The sequence below is a fragment of the Rhinolophus sinicus genome, chromosome X, assembly GCF_036562045.2.
Source record: "Rhinolophus sinicus isolate RSC01 chromosome X, ASM3656204v1, whole genome shotgun sequence".
NCBI classification, from domain to species: Eukaryota; Metazoa; Chordata; class Mammalia; order Chiroptera; family Rhinolophidae; genus Rhinolophus; species Rhinolophus sinicus.
Window position 1 is genome coordinate 94,520,383 of NC_133768.1, and position 17,933 is coordinate 94,538,315.

The 17,933-nt window shown below is 35.0% G+C and overlaps 1 protein-coding gene across 7 annotated transcripts in view; it reads right to left on the bottom strand.

Moving 5' to 3' along the window:
* Positions 1-17,933, bottom strand: part of MBNL3 (muscleblind like splicing regulator 3) — a 158,972-nt gene that overhangs the window by 68,809 nt on the left and 72,230 nt on the right. For all 7 annotated transcript variants that reach the window (XM_019719125.2, XM_019719120.2, XM_019719117.2 and 4 more), the window contains exon 2: positions 15,232-16,156. In XM_019719125.2, the coding sequence (XP_019574684.2) occupies positions 15,232-15,408 (177 nt within the window). In that variant the 5' untranslated portion in view covers positions 15,409-16,156. The remainder of the gene's footprint in view (positions 1-15,231; positions 16,157-17,933) is intronic.

Below are 17,933 nucleotides of genomic sequence, written 5' to 3' on the forward strand. Positions count from 1 at the left end.
ACATTAGCAGTCACTTTCCACTGTTCTCTCACCTATTCTCCCCTCTCCCCCAAAGCCCCTAACAACCATTAATCTGCTTTCTGTCTCTATGGAATTGATGACTCTGGATATTTACTATACATGGAACCATACAATATGTAGTCTTTCTGAGCTAGCATTTTTTTCAGTTAGCTTGTTTTCAAGGTTCATCCATGTTGTAGCATATACTCGAACTTTGTTTCTTTTTATAACTAAGTAATACTGCCTTGCATAAAACCACATGTTGTTACCTATTCATCAATTGATGAATAGCTGTTTCTTAAAATTTTAAACTATTAAAACATACTATCCATTCAAAAACCACGAGATACATCTCAGCTACAAAGACAAATACAGACTCAAAGTGAAAGGATAGAAATTGATACTCCACACAAATGGTATCCAGAGAAAAGCCTATGTAGTCATACTTATATCAGATGAAACAGACTTCAGAATATAAAAGGTAACAAGAGACAAAAATGGACATTTCATAATGATAAAGGAGACAATACAACAAGAAGACATAACAATGATCAATATATATGGCCCCAATCAGGGAGCACCGAAATATACAAAGCAACTACTAACAGAACTAAAGGAAGAAATTGACCAAAACATAGTTGTAATAGGGGACCTAAATACATCATTGAAAGCTATGGATAGATCATCCAAAAAGAAAAGTAAGGAAATATCAGCCTTAAATGACATATTAGACCTAATGGACACAATTGACATTTATAGAGCACTTCATCCTAGAACACAAGACTATACATTCTCTTCTACTGTACATGGAACATTCTCAAGGATAGATCATATGTTGGGACATAAAACTAGCCTCAGCAAGTTTAAGAACACTGGAATGATACCAAGCATATTCTCTGATCACAAGGCTTTGAAATTGGATCTCACTGCAAAAAGAAAGCAGGGAAAACCACAACTATGTGAAGACTGAACATGTTATTGAAAAATGACTGGGTGAGAGAAAATGAAAGTAGAGATCACAAGATACATAGAAACAAATGAGAGTGAAAATACATCCTATCAAAATTATTGGGATGTAGTAAAAGCAGTTTTAAGACGGAAATTTATATCATTACAGGCCTATCTCAACAAACAAGAAAAATCCCAAATAAACAACTGAACATTACACCTTAAAGAACTAGGGAAAAAAAGAACAAATGAAACCCAAAGTCAGCAGAAGGAAGGAAATAATAAAAATCAGAGCAGAATTAAATGAAATAGAGAACAAAAAGACAATAGTAAACATTAATGCAACAAAGAGCTGATTCTTTGAAAAGATTAATAAAATTGACAAACCCTTAGCTAGACTCACTAATATAAAAAGAGAAACAATACAAATAAACAAAATAAAAAATGAAAGAGAAGTTACCACAGGTACCAGAGAAATACAAAGGATCATCCAAGAATACTATGATGGACTATATGCCACCAAATTCAATAACTGAGAAGAAATGGACAAGTTCTTAGAAACATATAGTCTTCCTAGACTAAATCATGAAGGAATGGAAAATCTAAACAGACCGATCAACAGAAAGGAAATTGAAACAATCATGCATAACCTTCCCAAAAGCAAAAGTCCGGGACCAGATAGCTTCACTAGTGAATTCTACCAAACCTTCAGCGAGGATCTAATACCAATCCTGCTCAAACTCTTCCAAAAAATTGAAGAAGAGACAGTTCTCCCTAACTCATTTTATGAGGCCAACATTACTCTGATACCAAAACCTGGTAAGGACAACACAAAAAAAGAAAACTACAGACCAATATCTCTGATGAATACAGATGCAAAAATGATAAACCAAATTCTAGCAAATCGAATACAACAATGCATTAAAAAGATTATTCATCACGACCAAGTGGGGTTCATCCCCAGGGCACAAGGATGTTTCAACATCCACAAATCCATCAATGTGATACATCACATAACCAAATTAAAGGACAAAAATCATATGATTCTATCAATTGATGCAGAAAAAGCATTTGACAAGATACAACATCCATTTATGATGAAAACACTTAATAAAATAGGAATAGAAGGAAAATACTCTAACATAATAAAGGCCATATATGAGAAGCCCTCTGCTAATCTCATAATTAATGGTGAAAAACTGAAGCCCTTTGCTCTCCGTTCAGGAACACCACAGGGCTGTCCCCTAACACCTCTGCTTTTGAACATAGTGTTGGAAGTCCTCACCAGAGCAATCAGGCAAGAGAAAGAAATAAAAGGCATCCAAATTGGGAATGAAGAAGTGAAATTGCCACTCCTTGCAGATGACATAGAAAACCCTTAAAGACTCCACCAAAAAGCTATTAGAAACAATAAATGAATACAGTAAAGTTGCCGGCTACAAAATCAACGTACAAAAGTCCATTGCATTCCTGTATACTACTAACAATGAAATCTCAGAAGAAAAAAAAGAAAAACAATTCCTTTTGCAATTGCAGCAAATGGAATAAAATACCTAGGAATAAACTTAGCCAAGGATGTGAAAGACCTATATGCTGAAAACTACAAGACATTTTTAAAATAAATTGAAGAAAACACAAAGAAATGGAAAGACATTCCGTGCTCATGGATTGGAAGAATCAACAGTTAAAACGGTCATATTACCCAAAGCAGTATGCAGATTTAATGCGATCCCCATCAAAATCCCAATGGCATTTTTTAAAGAAATAGAACAAAAAATCATCAGATTTGTTTGGAACCACAAAAGACTCCGAAAGGCCAAAGCAATCTTAAGAAAAAAGAACAATGCTGGAGGTATCACACTCCCTGACTTTGGCTTGTACTACAGGGCCACAATAATCAAAACAGCATGGTATTGGCAGAAAAACAGACACATAGACCAATGGAATAAAACTGAGAACCCAGAAATAATACCACATAAATACAGACAGATAATTTTTAAAAAGGAGGAAGAAACATACAATGGAGAAAAGACAGCCTCTTCAATAAATGGTGCTGGCAAAATTGGAAAGCATGTAGAAAAAAATGAAACTGGACTGCTATGTCACCATGTACCAAAATTAATTCAAAATGGATCAAAGACTTAAGCATAAGACTTGACACAATAAAGTGCATAGAAGAAAACATAGGTACTAAACTTATGGACCTTGAGTTCAAAGAGCATTTTATGAATTTGTCTCCAAAGGCAAGGGAAGTAAAAGCTAAAATAAATGAATGGGACTATATCAAACTTAAAAGCTTCTGCAAAGCAAAAGAAACCATAGACAAAATAAAGAGGCAACCAACTGAATGGGAGAAGATTTTTGCAAACAGTGCATCCAATAAGGGGTTAATATGCAAAATATGCAAGGAACTCATGAAACTCAACAACAAAAAAACAAACAACCCAATTGAAAAATGGGCAGACGACCTGAAGAGACATTTCTCCAAAGAGGACATACAAATGGCAAACAGACATATGAAAAAATGCTCAATATAACTAACCATCAGAGAAATGCAAATCAAAACCACAATGAGATATCACCTCACCCCAGTCAGAATGGCTATCATCAACAAGACAAATAGTAACCAGTGTTGGAGAGGCTGTGGAGAAAAAGGAACCCTCATACACTGTTGGTGGGAAAGCAGACTGGTGCAGCCACTATGGAAGGCAGTGTGGAGGTTCCTCAAAAAATTACAAATAGTATGGAAGGCAGCATGGAGGTTCTTCAAAAAATTACGAATACAATTACCATATGACCCAGCAATCCCTCTCCTGGGTATCTACCAAAAAAATCTGAAAACATTTATACATAAAGACATGTGTGCTCCAATGTTCATTGCAGCTTTATTTACAGTGGCCAAGACATGGCAACTACCAAAATGTCTTTCGATAGATGAATGGATAAAGAAGTTGTGGTATATATATGCAATGGAATATATTCGACGGTAAGAAAAGATGAAATAAGATCATTTGTGACAACATGGATGGACCTTGAGATTATAATGCCAAGCAAAATAAGTCAGACTGAAAAAGCAGAGAACCATATGATTTCACTGATATGTGGTATATAAACCAAAAACAGCAAAAGAAGAAGACAAACAAATGAGAAACAAAAACGCAGACACAGACACACACAATAGTTTAGTGGTTACCAGAGGGTAAGGGGGCGGGGGGTGGGGGGTGGTAGATGAGGGTAAAGCGGATCAAATATATGGTGATGGAAGGAGAACTGACTCTGGGTGGTGAACATACAATATGATTTATAGATGATATAATACAGAATTGTACACCTGAAATCTATGTAACTTTACTAAAATTGCCACCCCCAATAAACTTTAATTTAAAAAAAAAGATTAATTATCATGATCAAGTGTGGTTCATCCTAGGGATACAAATATCGTTCAACATATGCAAATCGATCAATGCCATACACCATATAAACTAAATAAAAGAAAAAATTCATGATTATATAAATAGATGCCGTAAAAACATCTGACAAGATACAACATCCATTTATGATTAAATCACTTAATAAAATTGGTATAGAAGGAAAATACCTTAACATAATAAAGGCCATATATGACAAACCCTCAGCTAATAATCCTAATTAATCGTGAAAACCTGAAGCTCTTTGCTCTATGTTCAGGAACAAGACAGGGTTGCCCTCTATCAGCACTGCTATTCATCACAGTATTGGAAGTCCTAGCCAGAGAATCAGGCAAGAGAAAGAAATAAGAGGTATCCAAATGAGGAATGAAGAACTTAAATTGTCACTTTTTGCAGATGACATGATTCTTTATTTAGAAAACCCTAAAGACTGCACTGAAAAGCGATTAGAAGGGGTAGCCAGTTAGCTCAGCTGGTTAGAGTGCTGTGCTCTTAAAAACAAAGTTGGCAGTTCGATCCCCGGCAACAAGGGCCACTGTGAGCTGCACCCTCCACAACTATAGTGAAACAACTATGTGACTTGGAACTGATGGGTCCTAGAAAAACACACTTAAATAAATAATTTTTTAAAAAGCTATTAGAAACAATAAATGAATACAGTAACATTGTTGCCTACAAAATCAATGTACAAAAATCTATTGCATTCCTATATACTAATAATAAAATCTCAGAAAAAGAAATTAAAAAAACAATTCTAAATCTGGACGTATCACATTCCTTGACTTCAGCTTGTACTACAGAGCAACAATAATCAAAACAGCATGGCAGTGGCAGAAAAACAGACACACAGGCCAATGGGATAGAATTGGGAACCCAGAAACAAGCCCACATAAATATGGACAGATAATTTTTGACAAAGAAGCAAAAAACATACAATGGAGCAAAGATAGCCTCTTCAATAAATGGTGCTGGCAGAATTGGATAGTCACATCAAAAGAATAAAACTAGACTGCTATCTGTCACCATGTACCAAAATTAACTCAAAATGGGTCAAAGACCTAAACATAAGACCTGAAACAATAAACTGCATAGAAGACAACATAGGTACTAAATTTATGGACCTTGGGTTCAAAGAGTATTTTATGAATTTGTCTCCAAAGGCAAAGGAAGAAAAAGCTAAAATAAAAGAATGTGAACATTATGTTAAGTGAAATAAGTCAGAAAGAGAAAGACAAATACCATATGATCTCACTTATATGCGGAATCTAAAGAAAAGAATAAGTGAATGAACTAATCAGAAACAGTTTTGGAAACATGGAGGAAAAACAGAGGGTTGCTAGAGGGCGGGGGTGGGGATAAGGGGAAGGTGAGAGGTTTTGGGAACGTACAGAGGGATAGTGGATGGGGGGAGGGGGGTTCACACAGTGTGAGGGATATAAATGATAAACGTCTAAGTTTTGCTTTGTCTTGTGCACCTGAAACTAATTAAAAAAATAAAAAAAAGATAAAAAAAAAAAAGAATGGGACTATATCAAACTGAAAAGCTTCTGCACAGCAAAAGAAACCATCGACAAAATAAAGAGGCTACCGACTGAATGGGAGAAGATATTTGCAAACAACGCCTCCAATAAGGGGCTAATATCCAAAAAATTTAAAGAACTCATACAACTCAACAACAAAGAAACAAACAATCCAATTAAAAAATGGTCAGAGGACCTGAACAGACACTTTCCCAAGATGACATAAAGATGGCCAACAGATATATGAAAAAATGCTCAACTTCCCTACCTATTCGGGAAATGCAAATCAAAACTACAATGAGGTATCACCTCACATTTGATAGAGTGTCTATCATCAACAAGACAAATAATAACAACTGTTGGATAGGCAGTGGAGAAAAAGGAACCCTCATACAATGTTGGTGGCAATGTAAATCAGTACAGCAGCTATTGAAGGCAGTGTGGCAGTTCCTCAAAAAAATAAGAATAGAATTACCATATGACCCAGCAATCCTTCTCCTGGGTATCTAGCTGCAAAATCTGAAAACCTTTATCCATAAAGATATATGTACTCCGATGTGCATGCAGCATTATTTATGGTGGCCAAGTCATGGAAACAACTAAAGTGTCCTTCGATAGATGATTGGATAAAGATGTGGTATACAGTGTTTCCCCAAAAATAAGACCTAGCTGGACAATTAACTCTAATGCATGTTTTGGAGCAAAAATTAATATAAGACTTGGTCTTATTTTACTATTATATAAGACTGGGTCTTATAATGTAATGTAATATAATATAATATAATATAATATAATATAATATAATATATACAATATAATATAATATATACAATTGTAATATAATATATACAATATAATAATATATATAATATAATATAATATATACAATATAATTATATAATACTTATACGAATTTTTGCTCCAAAAGATGCATTAGAGCTGATTGTCTGGCTAGGTCTTATTTTTGGGAAACACAGTATATACACATTGGAACACTGTTCTGTCATAAGAAAAGATGAAAAAGTACCATTTGCGACAACATGGATGGATCCTGAGATTATTATGCTGAGCGAAATAAGTCAGATAGAAAAAGTCGAGAACCATGATTTCACTGATATGTGGTATATAAAACTGGAAGCAACAAAAGAACAAGACAAACAAATGACATAGAAACAAAAACTCATAGACAGAGACAATAAGTTAGTGGTTACCAGAGGGTAAGGGGGAAAGGGGGTGATAGATGAGGGTAAATGGGGTCAAATATATGGTGATGAAAAGAGAACTGACTCTGTGTGGTGAACACACAATATGATATATATAGATGATGTATTACAGAATTGTACACTTGAAATCTGTGTAACTTCACTAACAATTGTCACCCGAATAAACTTTAATTAAAAAAATAAAAATAGGAAAAAGGAAAAGAAACAATCCCTTCATATAAAGCAAAATAATATTAATAATAATAATTTTTTTAAAAACCATCAAGTAAATCATGTATGAAGAAGAATAATGTATAGAAAAGCTTTGTTGGTGATTTGCCAGAGGACTCGAGAAGATTATACTAATGGCTAAGATTTATTAAGCAAAATATACAGAGAAAAAGCAGCAGGAAAAATACACCCATCAAGAAAGTCCAGAGAAGCTTATCACTGTCTTCCAATATCCCTCCTTATCTGAAGCCACACAGGACATGCTCCCCCCCCATCTTTACCATGATATACACAGCTGTCTCTGATCTCATCTCCTACTGCTCCCCCACCTTCATCCCTATACTCCAGGCACCCCAATGACCTTGATTTTCTTCAAACACACCAGGGTTACTCCTGCTTTGGGGCCTTTGCTCCTGCTGTTCTCTTTGCCTGGAATGTTCTCAGAAATCCTCAGTAACTCACTCCCTTACTTCATTTATGCCTCTACTCAAATTTCACCTCATTAGAGAGGCCTTCCTGACCATTTTGTCTAAAACAGCAGTGCGTGCCATTCTTTGTGTCCTTTCCCTGCTTCATTTTTCTTCACACCTGACAATATGTCATTAACGTGAACATTTACTTTCTTTTTGCCTGCCCCTCCTCCAACTAGACTGTCTGCTCCATGGGGGCAGGGATTGTTTCCATTTCATTGCTAGATCCTATGCCTACCACAATGCCTGGCACACAATAGGTGCTCAGTAGGTACTTGTCCAGTTCATGAATGAATGAACGAATGAATGAGTGAATCAGATACAGATGTAGCCACTGAGTGGAGGGGGACAAGGAAGGTGTTTGGAGCACAATAAGATTCCTTAGTCTCAGCTCCAGCACTTTTCTCTCAGGACTTGAGTACGCAAATATTATATTTACTATTATAAAATTTCTTTTACAGAGATGATTTTGGTTTCCCTTTAGAGGCTAGCCCTAACAAGGTTTTCTTTCTCTTTCTTCCTTCCTCCGTCCCTCCCATCTTTTCTGATTAGAAGTAATGCATTTGTAAAAGAAAGTGTAAACAATGCAGAAAGGACTAAAGTAGAAAGTGAAAGTCCTCTGGACTGGCGGTTGGGGCGTGTGAGCTCATTGTGGCAGGGACAGCTGAAACACAGCAGCTGCATCAGAGAAGTTGTATCAATAGGGCTCATAAAATATCTCCACGGATAAACTGGCCACCTCAGACTGTCTTGCTCTGCTGTTTATGTCCTTTCTCTATTTTTCTAAGAAAATATTTCTTGTGTTTGTATTTTTTTATTCGTAAAACTCATTGTATATTAAAATAATACTCTTTTGTCTGTCATATATGTCACAATTTTTTCCAAATTATTGCTTGTCTTCTAACTTTGTGGTGTTTTCTTTTTTATTTTATTTTATTTTATTTTATTAAATTTATTGGGGTGACAATTGTTAGTAAAATTACATAGATTTCAGGTGTACATTCTGTATTACATCATCTATAAATCCCATTGTGTGTTCATCACCCAGAGTCAGTTTGTGGTGTTTTCTGCTGTTGAGAAATGATTTTTATTGTGTGGTCAGTTCTAATAATCCTTTGCCTTTATTGATTCTGCCTTTGATAGAATGCTTAGAATGTCTTTCCCATCCAGGATTATAAAAGTGTTCACCTACACTTTCTTCTAGTATTGTCATGATTTAATTTAATTTTTCATGTTTAAATTTTCAGCGTACTCAGAATTTATTTGGTGAAAAAAACAGACATGTGTTGCGTGCTTATGATGAGCCAGGCCCTGTTCTTAGCACCTTATTTGGATCACCTCATTTGAATGCTAAATAACTCCAGAGGTAGCTGTTAGTAGGATCTTTGTTTTCACAGGCTAGGAAACATAGGGACAGGGAGGTTCTGTACTTATTCAAGACCACATAGGTGGGAAAACGTAGCCCATCCAATGGTAAAGCCTACACAGGGTTATTGTAAGGATAGGAGTCAGCATGTGTAAAGTTTCTGGAATATAGCAGGCAGTCAATAGAAGGTAGAGTTTATTATTATTGTTACTGCATAGTTTTCATAAACATAATTTTTGATGACTGCATATTATTTAAAGATGGTATGTTTTAAATTAAGTATATTTCTAAAATATTATTCCTTCACATGTATGAAAATCCTTTGGAATTCTATGGAAGAAATGAATCTTTTTTTAAAAGAAACAGTTGTCATTAATTTTGAGAGGACATACACCAACATGTGAAGAGTTTCAATTGCATTAAAAAAAATGCCGAAAACAACCCCCACCAAAACTTAGTGCTTTAAAGAATGATTTTTAGCTCATGACTCAGTGGTCTGGCAATTTGAGCTCTGTTCAACTGGGCAAATTCCTATACTTGTCTCACCTTAGCTCCCTTGCAAAACCTAGTTATCAAGGGACAGAATATGTAGACATCCCTAAGTGCCAAAACAGAATACAATTGGGCAAGAGATCCTGAATCTCATTAGTTTTACAGTAAACAGAAAAGAAAAAATACAGTGAAGGTTACAGTTTTCATTTTCTGATCAATATATACCAACAAAAGGTGAAGAATACAATGTAGCTTGTGATTAATCTCAGGCATAGAATTATCACACCAATTCTTTTTAAAAGACACTGGGGAAAGAATAGAAAACATAATTAACCACAATTTGGCAAGGCATAGAAAAGTTATTCGAGTCAACTACTTTTGAATCACTCTTGTGCAAAGATAGGAAGGGTTATAGTAAATAGTAACTCAAGGAGGGCATTTCAGGAAAGGGACAGAGAAAGTATGGCCCAGATAAATTGCAGTCTGATAGTGTATATAATTATGAGGATAAAAATATAGTACTTCTAAAAAATGAAAAAAAATGCCTATCTCTGTATCACAGTTTTCTAGAAAGGGTGTGTTTTTATTTTGTGATCAGAAAAATAGCCACAACAACGGGCAGGAATATTTTTAAGTCTATGAGTGGGAGATCAGGCAGTATCTAGATTTTTTTTTGGTAACCTGGGAGAACATGAAGCTAATAGGAAGGATAAATGGAGGGAGTGGTTGGCTCTCCAGGATCATCATTGGGGAGTGAGTGACAGAGTGTGGTCTGCAAGGAGGCAGGAGGTAAGGCAAGGTTTATGCGGCATATATCCTGTTATATGAGACAGAAAGACTGGAAGGAAGCACATAGTATTGGTGGTAGTAAATAGTGGGGGTGACATTTTATTTACATTTTGTTAATTTTATTTTTATTCTTACTTCTGGATAATTTTAAAAATTTCTTTTGTATTTTCTTTTCCCTTCATAAAGATGCACAACTTTTATAATGGGGAGGGGAGATGTTATTTATAATGAAAAAAAGGCAGAAAATCTGTTTCCAGATGCAGGAGGATCATGAGTTAGAGGTAGCCAGGGGAACTGACTCCAGTGCAGGGGCCACCCCACAGGAGCATGGGCCAGGGACATGCACATCACAAAACTTCTTGGGCTTGCCATTTTCCAGTGTTCTTTCTTTCTGGTAGCCTGCTGCTGCTACTTTCTCTTTCATACCCTTGGTCTATTTTCCCCTCCCTCACCTTCTTGGTTGACTATAATTATAAAAGTTCATTACCCATCATTTTTAAGATGGACAACTGTTCACATTTTGATAGGTTGGCTATTGGGATGCCCCTTACAATCAATGACATGTCGTAGGGGATATTATCAATTTTCACAAAAGGAAAACTGATCACTTTACAGCAGGGAAACCTAGCAGACACCGTCTTAACCAAGTGATTATACGTAGTTAACATAACAAGTGATAAGATACACAAACATCATGTACTCTCGGATACAGTGCACATCATTTCTGTGGTTTTCTTGCCAAAAATACATGACCTCAATCAAATCATGAGAAAACATTTGATAAACCCAAATTGAGAGGCATTCTACAAAATAACTGACCAGTACTCATCCAAAATGTCAAGGTAATGAAACATAAACAAAGACTGGGGAACCATCACAGATTGAAGGAGTCTAAGGAGACATTGCAAGTAAATACGGTGTGGGATCCTGCATTGGATTCTGGAACAGAGAAAGGACATTAGGGGAAAAATTGATGAAATTCAAATAAGGTCTCTAGCTTAGTTAATGTTGTACTAGAGTTAATTTCCCAGTTTTCATAACTGTACTATGTATGGTACATAAATTGTTGACATTACAGGAAGCTGGGTGAAGGGTATGCAAAAATTCCCTGTACAATTTTTGTGTAAGTTTAAAATTATTTCAAAATAAAAAGTTTAAAAAGTGAGTCTGACCTCTCAGATGGAGTCCATAAATGGTTCTAAATCTTGCATAATTCAGTGACCCCTGGGATTATTTTGCTAGGATTCTTCTGCTCCTGGTAAGTTTTCCCTTAGCAAACAGGGATGAGGTAAATACTCAATAAAAATAATCAAATTTTAAACTAGTAAAAACTGCTATGACTAGTGATACTAGTACACAATATACTGATAATTCAGGATAATTTGACCTAAAATGATAGATTCCCATTCATATGCCTATAGAACAAATTTCACTTGCGAAAATATGCTTGTGATCATATGTGATGTTTGATGACAGTGTGGAGCTGTTTTATGTGCATTCTTCATCCATTTCAAATATTTTAGGAATGTATATGGGTTGACATGACTATTCTCTGACTATGCATGCTGCTAAGGCCTTTCACTAGAACTTTTTTTTAGAAAACTACCCAAAGTGGTGAGTCACGTGGGCAGATGTGATGTGTATTGATCTGTCATAATGAAATAATGACAGCATTTATAGTCTTTCTGGAAAACAGGTGGTTGATATCACCCTGCTTCAAGTATGGAGGGGAATGTTCAAGACATCATGACATTGTTGAAGCAGAATGCATGAAGATAACAATCTTGGTTATGATAATAATCACAGAGATTCCAGGTTGGTGTTTTTAGTCATGATCTTTTGTTAACTCCCAAGGACATTCACTAAAAATATCAACCTAGATCAATGGCAAGCTGTAATATCAAGAAATTGGTGCAGAATGGGTTAAGCAATATTTGGAGAGAAATTCTGAAATAAATTGTGTCAAGCAGACTAGGTAACTGAGTTAAAAACAGCTGCATATCAACATAACATGATACTTTTATGTAGCTGGAAATTAATCTATGGGCTGCACTGTCTAGAACTCTACCTGAAGAAGGTGCAACCTTCATCACTGAACACTCAACATTCATGGAGTAATGGGCATAGCACTTCAGTGCAATGCACAATTAGCTGTCAAGCTTGCCCTCCTTATTTTCATAACATCCCCTCATTATGAGTTCAGTATAGGGCATTATATGTATTGTGCCTATTATGAAGGCAAAGAACCATCACCATCTGGAAGAGAACCTAGTGCTAATGGAGTTCTCACAAAAAATAAAAAACACACACAAACAACCCCCCAAAACAAACAAACAAACAAACAGCAGCCCCAAACTCATCAAATGATTGCTTCAGTTATTTAACCACTCATGAAAGAAGAAACACTATACAGATACATTTCAAAGGTGTTTCAATTATACAAACTCAAGGGGGGGTAGCATATGTTGCACTAACCATTGAGGTATGTTATTTGTGTATTACATATATGATAGTACAACCCATATAGGTCAATTACCCTCAACTTATCATGAATAAGGAATGATATAAAAGAAGAGCACTATAAAGCTTTTATGCAGACATGGAAATATGATGAATGTGCTATCTACATAGCAAATTAATTAATTGTTTTAAAGCATTGTATATTTGAAATATTAAGGTTTTCATTAAAATTTGAAAATGTAACAATTATGTAAATTGTCTATATCCTGTGTGGTTGGTCATTAAGATATTAACATAATATAAAAATTATTTTAAAAACACTGAATGCAGTGAGTAGATAGTATATTTAAATAATTACGTGGCTTACTAATATTCATTGGCCATTATCTATATAGTTTCTGAATTAAACATTTTCCAAGCTTTAAAGAGGTAGTGCTGTATGTATTTTGTTAACCATCACTTTCCATATTATGGCATTTTATTGCCTTTAAATGGGAGAACTGACCTGAAGTATATCAATGATTAGGAAGATCATAGTATATCTCCTTTTACCAGATGCCTGGAAAGATAGAATTTACAACCTCTGTATCAAAGAATAAACCATAAAAACTGATACTTAGCTTGAAGATGTAACATTACAATCATGGCAACTAGAATGGACCATATACATTTGCAACATGAGTTTGAGTTTTAAATAATAAACCCTAACTAAATAGAATTGTTTTGAAGACTCCTAAAACAAATCTTAGTTAATGGTAAGAAGATAACTCTCATTTAATTCACTTTTATAGTGATACATGGATTTTCATTTATGTTATCTTATTGGAATCTCCACAATAATCATGGAGGTTAAGTAGAGGATAATTACCCATCTGTTAGAGATGAAGTAACTCAAGCTTTGTCAGATTAAGTAGCTGAGGTCAGCAGTGGGACTTGGACCTGAAACAACATATGTAAAGTGCCTAGTGCAGTGCCAGACCCTCTATACGGACTGAATGAAAGACACCTTCCCCCACCCCAATTAACCCAGTGCTCTTTTCTACTTCATTGCACTGCCCAGTCCTGCAGCAGTAGATCTGAATAATACACGAAATAATTGTAGATAAAATGTGAAATGAAGAAAACAGAATAAGCCCCTCAATCCTAATATCTGCTGCAAATAAAAGCAATCCAGACATTTTCAATAGTAGGAATTACCATTATCTTTATGATAACAAGTATCCATTCTTGAATTGGAATGATCTGCAATAAAAACTAGTAACCACAAAATAAGTAAAACTACTTAAGTAGGATATCACTTGATAAAATGTTTTCCGAAGAAAAGATCACATGAAGAATACATCGCTATTAGCCAATGCATCCATAAATAAAAATGTTAATGAGGTAAAACTGGTTATGATGAGGATAAAACAACATCAAGAAGTTGAAAAGGTTCTTAGTAAGCTTAATTCATTTTGACATATTTTGAAAGAAAAACTTTGAATGCATCCTAGCAAATCTTATTAATTAAACCAGGAATTATTACTTTACTTCTATACTTTAATTTGTACATATTTATCCTTAATTTAAGGATAACTATGAATAAAACATGAAAACCAGTGCATTTTCTTGTTCTGCAATCATATATGTTCTATTCTACATAATATCTTATTTGCTTTCATATTTTGTTTATCCCCTAATACATATTATTAGGGTTTGATGACCTTGATGATAGAACTTTCCTTATCAAATGTACTCACAAATCTGAAATTGGTCAATAAGTAGTTTAGGAAGAGAAAACTAGTGAACCTAGTTTTGTAACAATATATTTAAGTTAAACATTCAAAATATACTTTGACTAAGAAACTTCAAAATGCCATCATTTTCTTTCTGGGTAGTGAGATTTTTGTCTTATACTTTCTTGGTCTGACTTTATTTATCCTCTGACAGCTGACTGGTCCCTGTCAAGTGTACTTTGATAACATAGATAATAAGCCATAATTCAGGAAAGGGCTTCTCTGGCTATATGATGATTATGATCACTGAATTCAAAGCCTAAATCGTACACAAAGAAGTATGGCAAGGCTGCAATTTCTCATTCCTACAAAGATTCTTGAAATTTTTTTCTTTAAGTCTGTTTCTCTTGATCAGTGGACTTTGATGGGGTGGGATTTAGTCTGGCTTAGTTCTACAAACACAAAGTCTCCATCCTGTCTTAAAGAACAAACAAAAGTTAACCACTTTCATGCTCTTATTAACTTTACCAATTTCAAAGCAGTCATATTTCAGAAAAACAGAAATCAATAGATTTACATTCAACATGATGCACATTTAGATGAGACTCACCTTTAAAGAATCAAAACAAGCCACCACACGACCATTTTCCACATGGCAAACTCTTGGTGGATGGGCAAACTTGCAGTCGGCATCAGCTCGAGAGCAAGTTCCTCTCTGAAATTCTCTACAGACTTCTAAAGTCAGCCACTTCGTATCACGAACCAGGGTAACATTGACAGCTGTCATATTGAAAGCAAAATTAAAATCAAGTGCACCCTCTCTAGGGCAGTATTACTGCTCTTGCTAAAAGACTAAAAATGAGTTCAAACTAAATATAAGGAGATCACAGTTTGTTTTGGTGAAATGTGTTTTTTTTTTGTTTTATTTTTTTTTTTGGTTTGGTTTGTTTTTGTTAGCACTTAGGTTTTCATTTAAGTTAAATTTGGTTTAGTCAAACAAAAAGCCAATCATAAAATAAAAAGTGTATCAGAATAACTAAAATTCAAATTAGAGACCAAACCCTAAAAAGGCAACTGTAAAGGTTGAGATATTGAGTGTTTTATTTTTTCTTCTGCCAAAGTTACTTCAAATAACTGGTAGACTTTTAAAAAGAATTCTGTTCTCCAGTTGATGTTTTCAATTATTCTTGCAAAAAGCATATGCTGTTGGCTGCCCTTCAATTTGTGGGAAAGTCTCAGTTCAAGGGGAGAAAAGTTTTTCTATTTCTTGGCTTTAAAGATTAAGATTGGTAAGGATGGTACAACTGTAAAAAATTTTTTTGCTGTAAAATCGGGAAGAGGAAAATTGACTATGAAAAACTGAGAATCAAAGAAAAAAAAGAATGGATATTTGCTGAAAGTGAACTACAAGCCCACCAGGTGTTTTTTTTTTGGGGGGGGGGGATGGGGTTGGTAGGGAGAGGGGATTGTAAAGAAATAGCTGTAGAGTGGAATCCAATCAGCAGAGTTTTCAGAAAACACACTTTTTCAGAAACCTGCAATAAAAAATAAAATAAAATTAGCTAATATAATACAATGTTTCTGATTTAAACCCTAGATTTGGAAAAGAAGTAACCATATCCTATTTAAAACAGGAAGCATCTACATACTGACAACACAACACAGTACAGTCAGCCATGGTCAATAAAATGGGCATTTCCCAGTGTAGAACTGTGCGTAGTAAAAGGAAATAACCTTTTCCTTATTAACAGTAAATAACAGTAGATTTACTGTTGCAGTACAACACCCAGAAACAATCCATGGGGGAAAAAAAGAATGCTTCATTTTGATCTGTTTTGGGGCAGAAATTCATTTTGGGGTCCACTGCACAGAAAACGCTAGAGCCGGACATGACAGCCCCTTATGCAGTCATGATCCACCTGTATGTCTCCAGCTTTTAGAGGTTACCAAAGATTTGTCTTTAAACTGGCTTTACTTTGTTCTGATTGTAGGCTTGATTATCTGCTATCAAAATCCAGACAACAGTAATTGGTAAGAAAATTTAAGTTGCTCTAAGAGGGAACTCTGTGTGTGTATTTGAAATTGCTGATGATCACATAAAATGGTCATGACATAACTAGCTGGAGACCCACTGCAAATGAGATAGCAAAGAGGATGGAAATGTAAAATGTGCTCAGGTAAAGAAATCCTTTGAAAAGATGCTGGATTTTATTTTCTCTGTATGCACTATTAGTTATTAGTTTCTATGAAGGGATATTGGGACAACTCAGAAGGAGGTTTCAGCATATATATATATATATATATATGAGAGACAGAAAGCACTGTTCACTCATACATTAAATATTCTGCAGCTTTAAGGTTTGCAGTTTAACCCAGTGTCAACCAGCAACAACCTCAAGCAACTCAGCTGATAAGACAGATGAAAGGTTAATTTATTGGCATTGAGCCCAGAACACATACCGAAATAACAGGGATTTTTCTGAAGCTAAAGTAAGCTCGGAGTACCAGACAAATCAACTAATTGTTCATTTCATCAAAAATAGAATTAAAGTTCTTGAAAACATCTCATTTACTTTTTAAAACAATATCTTCAATAACTTTATAGAATCTAAATCTATTTGTCCTTTCCACATTCAAGATGAAGCTCAATATCACCTAAGTATTCAGATACGATTGGTAAATTAAGTATCTAGAAAATCCACACCAGCTTATCCGTTCAAGAGGAAAATGTGCTTCTCTGAGTCATTCATGGAAATTTTCTAAAATATATTATATGTAGCTTTGCCTTCTTAGAAAATACTGAACAAAATTTGGTCAAGTTGAAGACTTGGGGTCATAAATGTCTTGGGAAGTATTATAGCTCTCCTCCTTCAGTGGTAGATTATTGTCACTTCTGTTACTTCTCTTTCTGCCACAATATCTGCCATAGTGGACTGTCTGTCTCCCTTCTGGAAAATATAATAGCCAATCATGAATGTTGAATAAGAGTTACTCACTAAGTGAGAGGCCTAAGGGAGCAAAGTGCAAGGCTTTCGTGAAGAAGGTCTACAACTGCTTTTACTGGATTGGGGGCCCTTTCGCAATAAGTTTCATGCAGGACCATGTTCTAGAGGGCGAAGGTTGTCAGGCAAATGACCTCCAGAAAAACATTTAAAATATATATGTTTTTTAAAAATAGCTGGATGGGGGAAATTCACATGAAAACCACAATGTGATACTACTTCACACCCATTTGGATGGCTATAAAAAAAAAAGAGAAAAATTGGAACTGTCATACATTGCTGGTGGGAATGTAAAATAGTGCAGCTGCTG